This window comes from Martes martes (assembly GCF_963455335.1).
Source record: "Martes martes genome assembly, chromosome: 12".
In the NCBI taxonomy this organism is placed as follows: Eukaryota; Metazoa; Chordata; class Mammalia; order Carnivora; family Mustelidae; genus Martes; species Martes martes.
The window spans coordinates 90,044,920-90,062,179 of NC_137900.1; the positions used below are offsets into that span (position 1 = coordinate 90,044,920).

The following is a 17,260-nucleotide window of genomic DNA, read 5'->3' on the forward strand; positions in this document are numbered from 1 at the left end:
AAGGCTTTCCCCCCGCCCATTTTTACCGAGTAGAAAAGCCACAGAACGTTCGTTATATAAGTCCAGCCTTCAGCCTCTAACCGGACCCGCGCACATGCTGGAGACAGGACAGGCTTGGAGCTGAGGCTCTTTTAAATCCGAGAGGTCCTTCCAGGGACCCAAAAGTCAACTGAGGTCAGCCACCCATGGGGCGGAGCGAACCGCTCTCGGGGCGGAGCTAGCCTCGGCCCCGCCTCCGGGCGCCCGGAAGTGACGTGTATGGACAAAGGCAGCGCGCGCCGCCGCGAGGTGTCGCGTTTGTCCGTGGTCGGGCGGAGCTGGTGGTGATCTTGTGGGTTCGTCGTCGCCGCTGCCGCCGACTTCCCTTCCTCTTTCCCGTCCTCTTCTCCCGGGTCTCGGGAGCCCCCGCCCGGGGTGAGTAGCGCGAGGCGGAGCGGGGAGCGGGGGCCGGCGGGGGAAGGGAGGCTCCGGCCCCCAACTGCCTCGGCGCCCTGAGGCCCCAGCTCGTCACGTGACCCGGCGCCAGCTGCCGGGGCCCCACGTGTGTGCTCCGGGGTGGTTCGACCTGGGCCTCCGGTGGCGGCGGGTGGAGAAGGAAGGCCGAGGCACCCGGACCCTGGACGAGGCACTCCCCCGCGCCGTCCCGGGGCGGTACGCTAGACCCTTCCCTCTCTGAGCCTCAGTTTCCCGTGTGAGAAACGGGGATTAAGGAGAGCACGCACTCGGAGGGTAGGTGTCAGGATGCAGTAAAATGGTCAGGTCAGAGCCGGGCACAGAGTAGTGCTCGTGGCGTGGGAGTTGCTATCATATTTCACCTTGGACCCAACCCCAGTTATGGCTGGACACTGGTGCCGCCTAGAAGACAGCTCGCAGCCTAGAGCCCTTGGAGCCAAGGTCAGCCAGTTTGCGGAGGGGCTGCCATATCGAACGAAAGGCCCGGCTCTGTTGCCCATCACCGGTAGGGTCTCTCTGGGATAGAAACAGCTGGTGTCAGAGGCCCTAACGGTGCAGTGCGGTGGGGCAGGCTTGCAGATGGTCTGGTCATTGCCAAGAGAGAGGGGATGAGCCCCTGGAGGACTAGGGCCTTGACTGTGTTAAGAAGTCCGGATTCCCTCCTTACACTGTTGCTGGTTTCCTGTGTGTGTTTTTGTTAAGGCACATCACTCCTTTAGTAGAATGGTTTTCTGTCCCTCAGCTGGGTTCTGGGGAAGGGTTGGAGGTACATATGGAATGCTTTGGTGGGGACTAGAAGCCATAGAGTCACAAAGATAGCGTCTCCAGAATCTCTGCAGTGTTTCTGTGCCTGCACAGATGGGAAGCTCACTCCCCTCTCCCGCAGGTTTGCAGAGCTGTTTGTCTGCTGGATTGACCCCCAGCATCACTGTAATAATCCCTTAGGTGTGTCTGACCCACTGAAGTTTATAGGGCATTTCACTGCATTTTTCCCGTTTGACCCGTACAGGTGGCAGAGAATTGATGAAAATCTCATTTGACAGAGATTTCTAAACCTGAGATAATACAGTTCCGGCCACTTGATGCTTTCACACCCACCTTTAATCATCACAGTGTTCTTGTAAAGTCAACGTTCCTGTTCCTATGTTATAGATAAACTTACTTAACTGAGGCTGAGTGTCTTATATGAGCTTACGTAGCCAGAGAGAAGCAAAGCCAGGATTCAGACGTGGTTCATTTGACTCCACCAGAGCCTTTGTTTTTAAACACTCCCATCTCCCCTCTGCCCCCTGCTGCCTTTTTAAGTCTTCTTTACTTCCTCCTTCCTTTTCTTTCTCATAGAGCACCTTGCCATTCCCATATGTCCAGCTGCTGTCCCAGATCCAGGGCAAACAGGCCCTGTCCAGCAGGCTGCAAGGGGGAGGCGGTAACCTCAGGCAGGCTCTTGCCTCCTGTTGCTTCCAGACTTTTTCTCAGAGGCCGGTAAATGAAGAGGGTGTGATGCCTCCCCAGAGCATGGACGGTGACAGTTGAAACACCGTTCTTTCCCGTGGATCCTGGGAGTAGTAGTAGCTGGCGAGGCTGCCCACCTGTCCGCCTAAACACCTTGGAGGGGAAGAGGAGGTGGCCGGATGACAGTGAATGCAGCACAACACGTTCCACTTGCTGAAGAGCAGAGTCCACGAGCAAAGGGCTTCTCGTCGGGTCCAAGCTAGCCGAGAGCGCACACAAAGCCAGATCGTGCCCAGGCCCTTTCCCTCCCCTGCAGCCATGTATCTCCTCACCACATCCTGGGCAGAGTATAGGAGGACTTAGTGCTATTTGACTGACAACCCCACTGTTCCCTCTGACTCCTAGGGACCTCCTGCCCACTCCAGTCTGGACACCGGGAGACAAAGTATAGACAGAGCCCCAAGGAACCATGTTTGCTAATGAATCAGCTGTTGGAACAAATGTCAAAATTAGACCTGCCATTTCCCGGCCTGGATGTTCCTCCCCTGGCTTGTTCCTAGAATCTGCCTGTAAGTGGAGTTCTTGTAAATTAGATTATTCAGAGGACCTTGACATTTAAAGAAATCATCTTGTGAGGCTTTTGGTAAAGCAGAAAAATTACATTGTCGGTAATGGCCTTCGGTGTTACGTTTTGAGTGGTTGGATTTTTTTTTTTTTTTAAGATTTTATTTATTTGACAGACAGAGATCACAAGTAGGCAGAAAGGCAGGCAGAGAGAGAGGGGAAAGCAGGCTTCCCGCTGAGCAGAGAATCCAATGTGGGGCCCAGTCCCAGGACCCTGAGATCATGACCTGAGCCGAAGGCAGAGGCTTTAACCCACGGAGCCACCCAGGTGCCCCATGGTTGGATTTTTATAGGCTTTTCTCAAAAGTGGAAAATGTAGCCACACAAAGCTCATTCTTTGGTTCATTTGGCAACCAATGAGCAATCCCCCGCCTCGTGTCCGGTGCTGGGCTAGTTGGGAATGAGGTCATGTCCCTGTCCCCAGGAAGTTTACCGCCTTGGGAGTGAAGGCACACGGGCAGCGTACTGCCAGAGGAGTGCCCCACATCTGTTCATTTCGTGGGGAGTGAACTTTTTGTTGAATCCTACATGGACTGCAAGAGAAATACAGCGGTACATCTCAGGGTCTTGCCACCGTTCTCCAGGGAGCTCCCAGGCCGGTGGGGAGATAGATAAGAGGACAGAGCCAGCAGTTTGCCATGACTGGTGGGCAGTGATGGGGACAGGGTCAGTGTAGCCGAGCTCGAGTCTGAGTGCCGAGTGGAAGAGCTGGCTTTGATGCCGTCCTTCCTGGATGATGGTGGAGAGGCTGTGGCGTGGTGGCTTGTGGGGCCTTTCGGCGGGGGTGGGCAGCCCCCAGACTGAGCTCTGTGGTGACATTCAGGCCGGCGGTCCTCTTTCCTGTCAGCTCGCAGGGAGCTACAGTGACGTCCACGCTACTGCAGCTGGGATTCCTGGGCACGGGCAGGTTTCTGCGTCCTTTTGCTTTACTGTGTGACTCAGGATGGGAGCGAACGTTCATTCTCGTTGAGCAGTGTGCCCCTTTCTCTTTTTGGGGTGGGGGGGATAGCCTCAGGTGCCAGGACACTGGTGTGGGACATGGTGGCGAGCCAGGGTGAGGGGATGCTGTGTTTAGAACCAGCTCCCCCTGCCCCCTGGCCTGTTAACCCAAAGGGCCCTTCAATTGACATAGTAGTTGGAAGTTGCCTTCACTGTGGTCCCAGACCCTCGTTCCTGGACGGGGAAGCTAGAGCATCAGCCCGAGAGCTGATTCAAGAATCTGAAGGGGATTGGGGGACTCTCTCCACACGATAGAAGGGCTCTAGAGGGCGGAAGCAATGACAGTCACAGATCTAAGAACTGGACCTGCTAGGACATGGAGATGCTGCCGCTTCTCTTCTGGTTCCTCGGAGGGCCTTGCCAGTGTGGCCTTGCCCGGGAGCAATGTCCGAATCCAGGAAGGAGCCAGGGAGTGGGGAGGAGGGCCCTCCCCCGTGCCCCCGCCAGCTAGCTGGGTTCCCTGGAAAGGACAGACCGTGGCAGAAGCAGGATTGCATCAGTGAGGAGCATCCTGAGTTGTTGGGCTGAGGTGGGCCTGCTGCTTCTGGAAGGTTCCTTGTCTTCCAGGACAAGTTCAGAGTACAGTTGTGCATGGGGGCTAGTGACAAACGTGGCTAATGAAAATTCTTCATCTCTTCTCCTTCTCTCCTTATGGTCAGTCTCTAAATTATGTATCAAGGGCTTTTGCTTGTCCTCAAGGCACGTTCCTGTTTCCTATCTGATGACTTCTCTTGAAGCCTTTAAGGCATTCCTCCATCTTGGGGGTCTCTCACTTGTTTTTGAGCGCGACCCCAGGGTCCCACATGAAGCTTTCTGTGTCGCCCTGTGTTCCGGGAGTCGGTGGCTTAACTAGCACCCAGTGGGGTGGTATAAAGGTGGAAGTGAAACAGTCGTGCACAGTGTTCCTGGGGGGTGAGGGGACTTTCACCCTGCGCTGAGGGACTCCTGTGGGCTTGGTGCTGGGGACACAGTGGCGAAAAGGCAAGGTCGCGCGCCTCTGGGGCTTCCAGCTAGACAGTAAGTAAATGGTGTAATTTCAGACAGAAATACGCATTCTGAAGGCAGGAAAGTGTAGGGATTGGATCTGGGTGTTGGAGGGAGCCACCTTAGCTGGGCTGGTCAGGGAGGGCCTCTGAGGATGTGAGCGCTAAGCTGAGAGCCCGTGATGGGAGTGTGCGCCCGTCACTGTCTCCCCACAGCGCCACTGCTTCTTGTCCCAGATGCCACATAGCTCCTGCCGGTCCCACTCTGTTCCCACTCTGCCCGTTGGTCCCACCGCCGCTTACATCCTGGCACACCTTGGGCCCTTCGGAAACTCTCAGCTGATTGGTTTTCCATTGCCAACAAGCCAAACCCCCAGCCCCCAGCCTGTCACTGGGGCCTCCCGTGATCCAGGCCCAGGCTGCCTGTCTAAGCTCGTCTCCCATAAATACCCTCTTCCTCTGTCTGCATTCCAGCCAGCCCAGGCCATCATCAGTAGCGCCTTCTGGGTGGCACACGCGCCCTGCTCCTCTGACCCTGTTCGTGCCGGCTCGCCCCCCGCCGACGGCATCCTTTATCTTTCAGGGTGTGGCTCGGGTTGCCTTGCCTTCTCTCCGCGGCTGCCCTGTCCGCCGTTGGGAAAAGAGTGCTCCGTTCTTGGAGTTTCCCCGGTACTCTGGGCTCAGTGGGCATCCTCACTCTTTCTGCCTTGTGTTTTAGTTGGTTCCACTCGTTTCTGGCTCCCGCTGGACTGGAAGCTCCCTGAGGGTCGGATGGTATCTCAGCAAAGCCTCGGGGCAACTAGGACAGCTCCTGCGGTGCGGTGCAGTGCGGTGGTGCTGTGGGGCCGGTGCCTCGGGGCGGAGATGCGGCCGGGCTGGCTGGGTGTGCGGCTGCCAGGCCCTCCCCCTCCCCCAGGGCCCTGGCTCCTGTCGCTGCCCCTCCACCTGTCATGGTAACACCCTCTTGTGTCTGCTTTCACTGTCGCCCCAGAGCCCCCACAGCTGCCGACAGTCTTCCAGAAACACACATCTCGTCACATCTCGTCACTTCCTGCTAACCCTAGAGTAGTTCAAGCTCACTGCTCTTTAGCGGGGAGTCTAATCCCGAATGTGCCCCCCTCCCCCGCCCCGCGTTTCCAGTTGCTGCTGCTCTCTGTGTGCCTTTCACACCTGTTGGAGGGAGCAGGCGCGCCCCGTTGGCTTAGTGAGGCTTAGTGAACTCTTCCTCGTCCTTCATTTCAGCTGCTGGGCGGCCTCCTCAGGGATGCCTTCCTTGACTCCGCAGGGGAGCGCTTCCTCTGGGCTGGGCTGTGCGGGCATCTTGTACTTGTCTGCAGCCCCGAACGGTTGCCAGTGTGTGTGTGGAGCTGTCTGCCTGCCTCCTGGCACAGTGCCTGGTACCCAGTCCCGGCACGTTCTTAACCAAGGACCAGACCCCACAGCGAGCTCCATTCTGTGCTCGCAAGTGAGAGGGAGGCAAGTGGGCTCCCCAGGCCCCTCCCAACAGCAGCCAGAGCATCCAGGGTAGGAGCCTGGGGTTTCCTGCTCCATTTCCTCAAGTGTCAGTTGGGGGGTCTCTATACTTTAGAGTTAGAAGCCTTCAGGTCAGGTGTCATGTCCAATAAGGAAAGGACTAGAAGCCCAGGACTCTGGGTCTTCTCCTCTGATACAAAGGTCACTTTGCAGAATGACTTGAATATGAAAGACAGGAGGCCCCGTCATCCAAGGGATAGAAGCCGTTTTGGGGACACTGGACATTTCTCTGCATCAGGCAGGGTTGTATGACCTTGTGAAGTATAGGATGAGACCGGGGCCCTTGACCTGGCTGATTTGCTCATTTTTGTTGTTAGCTGCTGCTGTTTGGCGCCTGAGCTGCCTTGGCTGGTAACAGCATGACAAGTGAGGTGATAGAAGACGAGAAACAGTTCTATTCGAAGGCCAAGACGTACTGGAAGGAAGTCCCGCCCACCGTGGACGGCATGCTCGGGGGGTACGGCCACATCTCCAGCATCGACATCAGCAGCTCCCGGAAGTTCCTGCAGAGGTTTTTGAGGGTAGGCGGGTCTGGCGTGCCATCCAGGAGCAGAGGACGTGGCCCTGGTGGCCCGGCCTGGTCTGCACAAGGCACCACCTTTTACACGAGCCATCACGGGGCCTTTGGTGTTTGGTTGGTGTCAGCCCCCCAGGCCTTGAGGGTGGGGCGGGGTGGCGTGCGGACGGGGGCCTCTGTCTCAGGCGTGCCACGTGGGGGAGCTGGCCGCTGGGCCGGGTCTCCCGGGACCAGAACGGAGGCTTCCTCTCACTGTTCAGATTTGTCAGGGATGACTCCTTCACTGTCTTGCCATGTCTGCGGGCTGTTGGGCTGTGGGCACCGGCTGTTCTGCTGAGGGCTGGCTCCTAGTTCCTCCCCTGCTCTGCCCCCTCTGTGCCAGGCTGGCGTGTCGGCATCAGAGGCTGGTGCTTGCCCCTCACACTACGGGGTGTCTCCCCACCCACTTTTCTGCCTTCCCAGATCCGTGAAAATCACCACTGCCTCTATTTTTTCACTGCTTGAATTCGGTTCATCCTGTGGTTTTACTGGGGCGTCGTGAGAGGAGATCAATGCACCTATTCGTTAATCCCCTTTAAGTGGCTGTCGGCTTGCGTTTTAGGAATGCGTGGCCCAGGACAGGCATGTCTATGGTCCCACCCGTGGGCGACCCCCCGTGCCAGCCCCCGGCCTATGCCCACTCCTGATTTGAGTACCTGGGAGCTTGGGAGGAACAGCCCCCATCTCGGGGACACGGTCTCGGGCTTTCTGAGCCTTCCCTACTGAGCCTCTTCCTGCCTCTCAGGAAGGCCCAAACAAGACGGGGACCTCCTGCGCCCTGGACTGCGGAGCCGGCATCGGCAGGATCACCAAGAGGCTGCTGCTGCCGCTGTTCAGAGTGGTGGACATGGTGGACGTGACAGAAGACTTCCTGGTTCAAGCCAGGACGTACCTGGGAGAGGAGGGCAAGAGGGTGAGGAACTACTTCTGCTGCGGCCTCCAGGACTTCAGCCCCGAGCCCGACTCCTACGATGTCATCTGGATCCAGTGGGTGATAGGTGAGCTTCCCGCGGCCCTCTGCGCCGTCCACAGACCTCCCGCACGCCCCCCGCCGCGGAGGCGGGGTCCGGGGCCGTGGAGGCCGCCGGCCAGCGCTCCTGCGGCACACGGGATGCGGGGGTTTCTCCAAACCCTCCTCGGGCTCGCCTTCCGGGCTTTGTCAGTACTGTTTTGACCCACTCGGGTGCAGTTTTTTTGTTGAAAAAAACCGTAACGTAACGTAAACAACATAAACAAAAACGTAAATAACTGCATTCAGAGAACGTGGAAATGAGTTTTAAAAGTGTTTTTTAATAAGAGGAGAAAGTGAAGCCTTGGCCACCCCCGCTGTTCACAGCGAGGGAGCCACGCCTTGCCGCCCCGTCCTGCACCCGCTCAGCCCCACAGCACACGCAGGGTGCTCTTCCCTGGCCGCTGACTGGCGGGCGGGCCACTGTACCAGCAGTTGGCCACCCCCTCCACAGCAGACACCGCAGCCCTGCTGGGTCTGGCTCTGTCCTTTGTGGTCCCTCAGAGCCAGTCTGGAGTTCTAATTAGGGAAGGAACAGGTTGGTAAGAACCCCTAATCCAGGCCTCAGGGCAGGGGGGATGGCTGGAGCGTAGGTGTCAGGCAGGGCCCAGAAGTCACCCACTCAGGGTGCGGTCCCAGCTTGTGCTTTGTGACAGCCCTTGGGTGAGTGACTTCTGAGCTGGCCTTCCTCGTACACAGAACGGGACTTGGTAAGCATCTCTAGGCGGCTCAGCGCTGGGGAGGCCAAGAGACACGGCCAGTGGTGTGTGCGTGCTTGGTACCACTCCCTCCCTCGTGACCCTAGCCTCTGCTGTCCCCAGGCCACCTGACTGATCAGCACCTGGCCGAGTTCCTGCGGCGCTGCAAGCAGGGCCTGCGCCCCAACGGCATCATTGTCATCAAAGACAACATGGCGCAGGAGGGTGTGATCCTGGATGACGTGGACAGCAGCGTGTGCCGGGACCTCGAGGTGGTCCACAGGATCGTCCGCAGCGCGGGCCTCAGCCTCCTAGCCCAGGAGCGCCAGGAGAACCTCCCTGATGAGATCTACCACGTCTATAGCTTGGCCCTGAGATGAGCAGGGCCCGGCAGGAGCAAGGGACCAGTGTGGGGTGGGGGGGCTGGCAGCCGGGCAAGACCCAGAGGCTCCCCAGCGACGGTCTGGGAGTGTTGACCGAGACTGCCAAATACACCTGTCTGCCGTCCGTCACTAGACTCTTTTTCAAAAGGTCTAATGGGACCCAGTGGGGAGGGGTGCCCCTGACCGGAGCACTGAGGCTGCAGCCCGGCTCTGCCGCCATGAGAGGTGGGGACAGGACAGTGCAGACCACGGGACTCCAGGGTCCCTGATGCTCCCCGTGTGGGAATACAGTGATCCCCTCAGAAGCGGAGATTTTCTGGCTCTCCCTTTGCACCACCCAGCCTTCCAGCCACAGGCCTGGGTGCCTTAAGAGGAAGAGAACTCTCGGTTGTTGGGACTTTTTCCCCTCGGGGGGAGGCAAGGAGCCGGGCCATGGAGCCTGCAGCTGCTGGGGGCGACCATGTGCTGAGGCCTATTTGGTGATGAGCCCTGGTGGCCCTGACGTGATCGGCACCGAGGTCTCCAGCGAGGGGGTCTGCGACTTCGCTCTTGGCTGTGCCTTCCAGCTCCTCCTCGGTGACGTTTCGTCAAAGAATAAAAGGGCGACTCCTGTGCTGGGAAGGCCCTAGCCGGTCTGGAGTGGTGCTCTTCTTTACTGGGGCTGCAGTGCGGTGCTACTTGGAAACTGTCCCCACTAGATGCTGCCGTCCCCTCATGCCTCTCACCTCTTCTGGGTGGGAGCCTCGGTCCTAGGCTGGGGAAGGGCGGGGAGGGGGCCAAAATGTCAGACAAGGACCTTGAAGGCCAAGAGCAGGATTTTACTGTATAATGTATCCTTCAGTTGGCTCAGCTTGCCTCCCCGGCATCCACACCATTCACAAGGCCCCGCGTGACTGGGAACTGGCTTCGTGAGGGTGTGGCGTGGACAGCACGGTCAGCTTGCAGTATTAGTAGCTTTCATCATCAGATGAACCCCTCACACGAGACATTTTGGAAAGGACTGTCCCTGGTCACACAGGATTGCTTTTCAGCAGAAGGCACGTCCCCTGAGATCCCAGGTTTGGCACAGACAGCTGCCGCCGGAATCCAGTCCCGGCCTTGGGCCGGGCCACGGGGAACCTGGCCCCCGAGCGGCCAAAGGCAGCAGGGTCAGCTCAGCCTTCTCCCTAGCCCACCAAAAGCACTTCTCTAACTGACCTAATAATCTAGCGTGGGGAGAGATGGGAGTGAGGGGCCTCAGCGGGGTTGTGCCCCCACTGGCCCAGCACACTTCCTCCTGGCTTCAGCGGGGCCCCATGCAAGACAGACCAGCTTCCTGCAGCTCTCAGAGGACCGAGAGAGCTACCCTGCCCAATGCTCCCCGCAGAAGAACAGGGGTACACTTGTCCCAAGTCTAAACCCGGTCCCTCTTCCCAACGTGGTTGAGACTTGGGGGTTCTGCCAAACAGAAGGGGAGCAGTCACCCTGGAAGAAAAGGGCCCTTTCCCACCGCAATGACTGCGGCTGCTGGGCTCCACCTGGCTTTCCTGGTACACAGTAAGGATCCAGTTTCGTCTCCCAACCTCGACCTTCCGACAGAAGGCCAGAAGGTTCTCCCCTGAGGCTGCCGCAGGTACAAAATCCGCCAGCAGGCTGAGCTGCCCAGACCCTGCTCCCCTCGGTCTGGGGGTGGTCAGATGTCCTCGTCAATGGTACCGCTGTGCTCACTAAGGAGGTACCACTTCAGCCTGTCGGGCAGAGGCAGGGCTTTGACCTTCACATCCACGGGCCAAGGCTGAAGGTAGAGCCGGATGTAGACGCGACACAGGTGCTTGAGGGACGGAGGGTAGCTCTCCAGCTGCCTCAAGGAGAAGTGCAGGGCCTGGATCTTTTCTGCCAGGCTGCCCACAGGATGGATATCGAAGTTTTCAGGCAGCTGAAGTTTCTGGGAATTAGTCACCATGAGATCCAGGACGGTCTCGGCTTTGCGCAGGAGGTCCACGTGGCTTTCATCTTCGGCACAGCCTGGGTGGGAGCAGAGCCTCTCAAAGATGATGTGGAAGCCGGACCAGCAGGACGCCCCGTGCAGCGAGCAGTTATAGGCGGCCCCGGACTCCAGCAAGAAGCGCAGGAGCGGGAAGTGCAGTTTGAAGCCCTTGAGGCAGATGTGTGTGAGGGACTCGTGGGCCGGGCACTCGCTGGGGTCGGCCCCGTGGGCCAGCAGCAGCTGCGTGACTTGGAAGCAGAAGCGGCTGATCATCTGGGCCTCCTCTTTGTCCCCTCCCACGGTCTCCCCAAGCAGGAAGATGATGCAGGTGAACACCGTGTCCCCATCTTTGGTGGTGGCCTTGACATCTGCCCCTGCGAGAGCCGGTCAGGAAAAGAGGAGATGGCGGGAGGTCTTAAACCCCTGCGAAGAGTAAGGCTCCCTGTGTGATGGGGGGAGGGGAGGGAGAGGCCTGGGAGCAGCCCGCAGGCGAGCCTCACCTCCTTCCAGCAGGAGCCGGATGTTCTCGGTGTTGTAGATCTGCACGCCGTCGCTGCTGGCCAAGGCGTGGAGCAGAGCGGTCTTTCCTATAGAAGGAAGAGGGGCAGGCGGAGTGGGGACCAGGAAGCGGAGGTCAGGACAACCCCAGAGGTGCAGAGGAAACCACTCAGGATGAGAAAGTGAACTTCATTTTTTTGTCGTTTTCAAGGATTTTATTTTTAAGTCCTCTCTACACCCAACGTGGGGCTTGAACTTGCAACTCTGAGATCAAGGGTTGTGTGTCCTGCCGACTGAGCCAGCCAGGCGCCCCCAGAAAGTGAACTTTAAAAATGATCGACCTTTCAGCCGAGGCTGAGGGTGACTGGTGTTTGGTCAATCTCTTTCTAAACACACAAAACCAGGAGCAGAATGGGCAGAAGAGGTGGGATTTTTCAGGACACTCAGATGCTACCTGAGATCCGGGCTGAGTCTTTGCCAAGAAGAAGTGGCTCGCCCTCCCAGAAATCTGGTCGCATGCACACCCTACTTCCCCCTACAGACAGACCTCAGGGGGCTGGCATGGGGCCAATGGCTGCATCACTTCCTGAAAGCCTCTGCAGGTCGGCAAAAGGCACCTGTAGGCCTGGCTGTGCTGTGTCATCAGGCCTAGCCACCATCCCGGGGGGCTCTGGCTCTCCCTCCCGAGGGAAGGCACCCACCATGCTTGTCAGCCGCATTGACATCTGCTCCGAGGTCCAGGAGGCGCTGCAGGCAGGGCAGGCGCTCGGGCTCCTCACTGGCCAGGTCCAAGGGGCTGCTCTCGTGGATCTGAGCCAAGAAAGCACAGCACAGTAGGCCTGGGGACCCGGGGGCCCGGGAGGCCGCTCACAGCCACCCTGCCACATCCCTGCTTCTGAGTGGGCCAGACCCGGCTCTTACCCGGTCCCTCCGGTTAATGTCGGCCCCGTGGCGCACCAGCAGCTCCACCATGTCCGGCTGGTTTCGCAGGACGGCAATATGCAGGGCCGTGTAGTACGTGACAGGATCTGAAGGCACAGACACGGCTCGTGTCAGTCCTGCCTGCCTCCACCTGGCCTCCGGCTCAGCCCCAGCCCTCCCAGCGCAGGGGACCCAGGCTTCTGGCACCATGAGGGGTCAGGACGGAGCCATTCCCACCAGGAGCTGGAGCACAGGTGCTGGAGTCAGACATGGGGCAGGGTCCCGGGGGGGCAGGCAGCCCCTCTGTCTGGACTTGAGTCTCTTCTGTAAAACGGAACCATAAGACAGCCTCTGCTCCGGCTGCTGGGAGAGGGACCCCAACTGACGGCACCCGAAGCCGGGCAGTAACAGCCACATTCTCAAAGCCAGTCTCCAAGTGACAGACTTCAGAACAGCCCTGCCCCTCAGCTCCTCTGCCTTCCAAGAGCCTAGTGGCCTCTGAGCCGGTCCTCACATGGGAGCCGGGGCGGGTCTGGCCACATCCCGTGTCAGCTCAAGGACCCGCACTGGTCACAAGTCAGCCCTGCCCGTCTCCCGCTGACCCTGCCCTCCCCGGTGAGAAAGCCAGAGAGGAAAGGAGAATGGCTCCAGCTCCACCCCCCGCACCTCCAGCCTAGAAGCCGACCGCGCCCTGCCACGACTTACACCCAGCGCTGCTTCTGTGTTGTCCCCTCTCCCTGTGGCATGGGCAAAAACATGAGATGGCTCAGAATAAGTGGCAGAAAATTGCTCTCCCTGAGCTCTGGGCACAGTGCCAGCAGCCGCATTTTCACGTTCACAGAAGCGAGGATTTAGCTGGGAAGTTTGCTGATCAATCATATGGTGGAGGCAGCGACCGATTTTCTCTCGGACCAGCGGGGTCAGAGCCCCTCGAAAGCCCACAGGGGGATGGGGTTCCTCAGTCGCCACCCACGGAAGAAATAAGGGAAGCGGCTCCCAAGAGAACAAGAAAGGCAGAGCCACACTTAAGCCACGTATCCCCCCGTAGCCCCTCTGGGCTCCAGCTGACCTTCGAAGTTGAGGCTGGCCCCGCTGCGCAGGAGAACGGCGGCCGCCCGGGTCAGCCCCAGCTCCGCCATCCTCAGCAGGGCACTGCTCACGCCTTCCTGGTAAAATGGAGAGTGGGCCTTTCTCTCCAGCAGCTCAGTGAGAACAAGGATTCGGCTCTCCTCGCTGGCAACATAACCGGGCCTGGGACAGCAGAGAGGTGGATCGGTTGGTGGGGGGGGTGGGGGGGCAGCTGTGGGACTAGCTAGCCTGGGCACCCTGTGGGTGGGTGGTCTCCTGCTGTCATCAACCCCCTCCCCCCCCAAGGTAGGGCCCTGGTTCTGTGGGGCAGAAAGTCTCTGGAAAAAGCCTGTGGTTGCAAGAGAGCAAGCTGCATCTTTTAACTCAAGCTGACTCCTCCGGTTTGCTAAGAAAGAACTGGGGCTGTCTCCAGCCTCCTCCCAAGTTGCTCAGACAATCTGGCCCCTAGCTCGGGTATAAAGCCTCACACAGCTGTGCTGCTGGGCCTGAAGGGAACCGCTGCAGCCCAGAGCAGGAAGCGGACACTGACACCCCCTCCCCCGACAAGGAGCATCTGAGCTGCCGACGGCAGCCAGACCAGACCAGGCAACCCCCAGGCCCTCCTGCCCCCGCTCACACTCAGAGACACTTAACCTCCCGGTCCCCAGAAGGCTGAGTGTACACATGGCCCTCCACGCCCCAGCCCCCACCCCACCTGCCCGCCAGCAGTGACCTCCAAAACTTCTGTGGCTTTCCACTAAAGCTCAGGCCCACCGACAGCTCCGTGAACCCGGTCGCAGCTCCTTCACAGGCCGCCACCTCCTCCTCTGGAGGAGGCTTCCCTTCCTCACCAATGCTCCCCACTGCCCTTAGCCTCACCCGTCTGCAACCCTTCAATTACCGGGATCAAGGTGCCATCCTTACTGCTTGGGCAGGATTCCATCTCTTTCCCCAGCCCGCGAGGATGCCCAGGGCACCATGGATACAAAGCAAAAATTCTGGAACTACAAAAGGGCATGTAGCACCCGCTTTGCTGCCCTGTTCTCACCCCCCGAACAGCCTCCAAGTTAAGGAAACACCTTACGCTGTTTTCAGAACACGCCTCCAAGTGAACAGAGCAGTGATGAAGCAAGCCTGTGTCCACCGAAGTCCCTAGAGACGCGCATAGTACCCACTGCCTCTGAAACACAGCCCTGCCTCCGCTTTCCTCTGCTCTTGCCTCCATTACACGGACTGTACATCCACCTGACTCACGCTCGTGTCTCTCTGAAACATAAGCATCGCCGACGCTGGGGGTTTTGTTTAGCTCACTGCTGTAACCCTGAACACCCTTCCCACAGGTGCGGGGATACACCTGTTCTTGTCCTCAAATGCAAACTCGGCTACAGAGCTCATGTTCGCACTGTTCTGGGGTAAAAACCGAGGCCCTCGCAGACTCCACCCTGCTCCCTTGCAACCCGCAGCAGGCACGCTGGGCACTGGGTGGGGCACCGAGGCCGGCGGCCCTGCCCGCACTCCACCCTCCCGGCCTCCCTGCGCGGGCCTGGAGCACCCTCCGCCCTGCAAAGGGCAAGATTTGGGCGGGGTGCAGGGGCTCCCGCTCAAAGCAACCCAACTCCGGCCTCCGCCTGCCCCTTCACCTGTCCACTGGGGACACAGCCACCCCCACCCCCACCACGCTTGTGGTGACAATTCAAGGGAAGCAGCGCCAACTCGGCCCGCCCGCGGCAAGGAAGCTAGTTACCCGTCCAGGGGCTCCTGCCGCTCGGGGTCCTGGATCCCCAGGGAGCCCAGAATCGCATCCACCAGCGGCTGGTACTCGAAGATGATCCTCCGGAAGCCGTGCAGGAACGGCATCGCGGCGGCCTGGGGTGCGGCAGGGCGGCCGCACCTTCGGGCGAGGCAGAGAAGTGGACTGAGCGCTTTTCGGAGGCCACGGGCTTGACCCGGCTTCTGCGGTCCAGCCCCCGCGCCCCGCCGCCCACCCCGCTGCTCCGCGCCGGAAGTGACCCTCGCACTTCCGGCCCGCGCCGGCCAGGAAGCCACCGATGGCGACAGCGCCCCCTATAGGGTCGGAGGACCGCGGTGCGCCCCCAGAGTGAGCTGTGGGTAACCCGGAGGCCGGCCCCGGGGGAGTGGAGGGCGCGGACCACCCTGGCAAACCGGATCCCGGCCCAAGGCGGGCCCGTCTCTGCCAGCCCCGGCCCGGCCCGGCCCTGCTCCGCCCTGCGATCCCGCCCGCGGCCGCTGGGCGCCGTCCGAGCTCCGCCGGCCGCTGTCCGAGTTCCCCGGGCGGTGGAGGTGACTTGAACCCCGGGAGCTGCCGAGCTCCCTGGACTCGGATCCGACCCGGACTCCTTCCGGCTTCCCCTGGCTCTCGCCTCCCCCCACGCTGAGTGGATGCCCACCAGCCCCGCCGGGCGGCGGGGGCAATTCCTTACCCTCTGTCCCCTGGAGCTCCTGGCCCTGCGGGCTGCCAGCGCCTTCCACTTTTCTGCCTTGATGGACTCAATGAACTTTAATCTACTCATCCGTAAAACGGGGGTAATCGCACCCACCCAAGATCTTGGCTCAAGAGCTCTGTTAGTGTCAGGGACGTGGAGTTTACAAGGAAGGAACCCAACCCTGGGGCCGCTCTGGGGCTTAGGCATCGTCCCTTAGGCCATCCGCTGGAACCTCAACCCCCTCGAGTACCCACATCGGAGCCCTGATGTCTTCATGATTCTGGAAAGTCCTTTCTGAAGAGGCGTGGGGGTCCCAGCGTTCGCACAGCGCCTTGGCCTCCCCCCGCCCCGCCCCCCACTGCCCCACCCCATGAGCCCTTGGGAAGTCTCTCCCATCTAGCACCTGCGGGAGACGAGAGCTGTTGAGTGAAGGAGAAAAGGTCTAGAGAGGGATTTTGAAGAGAATCGTATGTGTCTGTTCGGCTCCCCCACCAAGAGCAGAACAGATCCACCAAGAAAGCCAATCCAAAGCACTCCCCCCAGGTCTGGCTCTGGGGGCCCAGCAGGGACTAGCGGGCAGCAGGGGCTGCATAATTCATTGCTGGCTGTTATTGTTGTTAAGTTTACAAGGTTGTCTGCAGATCAAATGACAAGCTATAAAAATCCCCACCGGGCACTCAAAACACCTTTTTGCCTCTGCCTCTACTGCCTAGAAGGGCCAGAAGGAGGGGTGGGTGGGCAGCTTGGGCTTGGCAGAAGGGACTGCAGACCCCTGAGTCCATGGCTCCCAGTACATGCCTGCCTGGGTTCTCACTCCAGGAAAGAACTGTCTTCTTCCTTCTCTTCCCCCTCTCCTCTACCTCCTTCTTTTAAAGATTTTATTTATTTGAGGGAGAGAGAGCATGAGCAGGGTGAGGGGCAGAGGGAGAAGGAGAATCAGCTTCCCGGCTGAGCAGGGAGCCCGATGTAGGGCTCCATCCCAAGACCCTGAGATCATGACCTGAGCCCAGGGCAAGATACTTAACTAACTAAGCCACCCGGGTCCCGCAAGGGGTGTCTTCTCGAGTGGCATTGGGACATTCTGCCCACACTGATACGGAGCTTTCCATCTTATCTTGTAAAATCAGAAGATGGGGTGCCCGGGGCCCAAACTCCCATCTGGCAACAACGAGTATCAGAATGGGGCACTTGCTTCCGTATGCCTCAGTCTCCCCAGGGTTACCCTGGAGGGTGTGCTTGGGAATGTCTACCCCTATTTTAAGGGTCCACACCCTGCTTCTCGATCCCAAGGTCCTGAGTGGTATAGCAGCTGACAGGCAACCCAAGGGGCTTCTCAGCCCTTCCCATTTGATTCAGGGTCATTAGCCCCATGGCACAGGTCAGGGGACTGGGGCGCCTCTGGGCACGTGGTGAGTAGCTGGAGGAGGCCTGTTCAGAATGGGGCCCAGGACAGACCTGGGGGTACCACCTGGGCTGAGGCTTGTTTCTGCATGGCTCTGCTCGTTTCCTAAGGCTGTCATAACAAAGCATCACAGACCAGGCGGCTGGAAACAACAGAAATGGATTCCCTCCCAGTTCTGGGTGCCGGCAGTCTGAAATCGAAGTGTCGACAGGCAGAGACTGAGCTCGGTCCAAAGACCCTAGGGAAAGTTCTGCCTCTGCCAGCTTCCGGG

The 17,260-nt window shown here is 59.4% G+C and overlaps 2 protein-coding genes across 8 annotated transcripts; one reads left to right on the plus strand and one right to left on the minus strand.

Annotated features, from left to right (window-relative positions):
• Window positions 1–258: 258 nt before the first annotated feature.
• On the plus strand, window positions 259–9,325 carry NTMT1 (N-terminal Xaa-Pro-Lys N-methyltransferase 1). 6 transcript variants are annotated; one of them, XM_080820364.1, is made up of 5 exons: window positions 259–414; window positions 2,311–2,474; window positions 6,362–7,182; window positions 7,346–7,598; window positions 8,431–9,324. In XM_080820364.1, exons 3-5 carry the CDS (start codon window positions 7,165–7,167, stop codon window positions 8,685–8,687), a joined length of 528 nt encoding a protein of 175 aa, XP_080676490.1. In that variant the 5' UTR covers window positions 259–414; window positions 2,311–2,474; window positions 6,362–7,164; the 3' UTR covers window positions 8,688–9,324. The 6 variants fall into 6 exon arrangements, with proteins under 6 accessions (XP_080676490.1, XP_080676488.1, XP_080676493.1 ...); XM_080820362.1 differs by having other exon boundaries at window positions 261–414; window positions 6,362–6,565; window positions 8,431–9,325; XM_080820367.1 differs by having other exon boundaries at window positions 261–414; window positions 6,362–6,555.
• Window positions 9,326–9,329: 4 nt separating this feature from the next.
• On the minus strand, window positions 9,330–15,138 carry ASB6 (ankyrin repeat and SOCS box containing 6). Of its 2 annotated transcripts, XM_080820360.1 has the most exons (6): window positions 14,888–15,138; window positions 13,145–13,326; window positions 12,076–12,182; window positions 11,856–11,964; window positions 11,157–11,243; window positions 9,330–11,030 (listed from the first exon to the last, which is right to left on the minus strand). In XM_080820360.1, exons 1-6 carry the CDS (start codon window positions 14,998–15,000, stop codon window positions 10,363–10,365), a joined length of 1,266 nt encoding a protein of 421 aa, XP_080676486.1. In that variant the 5' UTR covers window positions 15,001–15,138; the 3' UTR covers window positions 9,330–10,362. The 2 variants fall into 2 exon arrangements, with proteins under 2 accessions (XP_080676486.1, XP_080676487.1); XM_080820361.1 differs by lacking the exon at window positions 11,856–11,964 and having other exon boundaries at window positions 10,787–11,030.
• Between the last annotated feature and the right edge of the window lie 2,122 nt (window positions 15,139–17,260).

What these genes read in the sequence shown, in the direction of transcription:
- NTMT1 (XM_080820362.1), top strand. Translation starts at nt 6,404, where the DNA reads ATGACAAGTGAGGTGATAGAAGACGAGAAACAGTTCTATTCGAAGGCC. An exon ending in TCCTGCAGAGGTTTTTGAGG is followed by an intron (nt 6,566 to 7,345) that starts GTAGGCGGGTCT and finishes CCTGCCTCTCAG; the next exon opens with GAAGGCCCAAACAAGACGGG. An exon ending in CTGGATCCAGTGGGTGATAG is followed by an intron (nt 7,599 to 8,430) that starts GTGAGCTTCCCG and finishes TGCTGTCCCCAG; the next exon opens with GCCACCTGACTGATCAGCAC.
- ASB6 (XM_080820360.1), bottom strand. Translation starts at nt 15,000, where the DNA reads ATGCCGTTCCTGCACGGCTTCCGGAGGATCATCTTCGAGTACCAGCCG. An exon ending in CGGCAGGAGCCCCTGGACGG is followed by an intron (nt 13,327 to 14,887) that starts GTAACTAGCTTC and finishes CTGCTGTCCCAG; the next exon opens with GCCCGGTTATGTTGCCAGCG. An exon ending in GGCCAGCCTCAACTTCGAAG is followed by an intron (nt 12,183 to 13,144) that starts GTCAGCTGGAGC and finishes CTGTGCCTTCAG; the next exon opens with ATCCTGTCACGTACTACACG.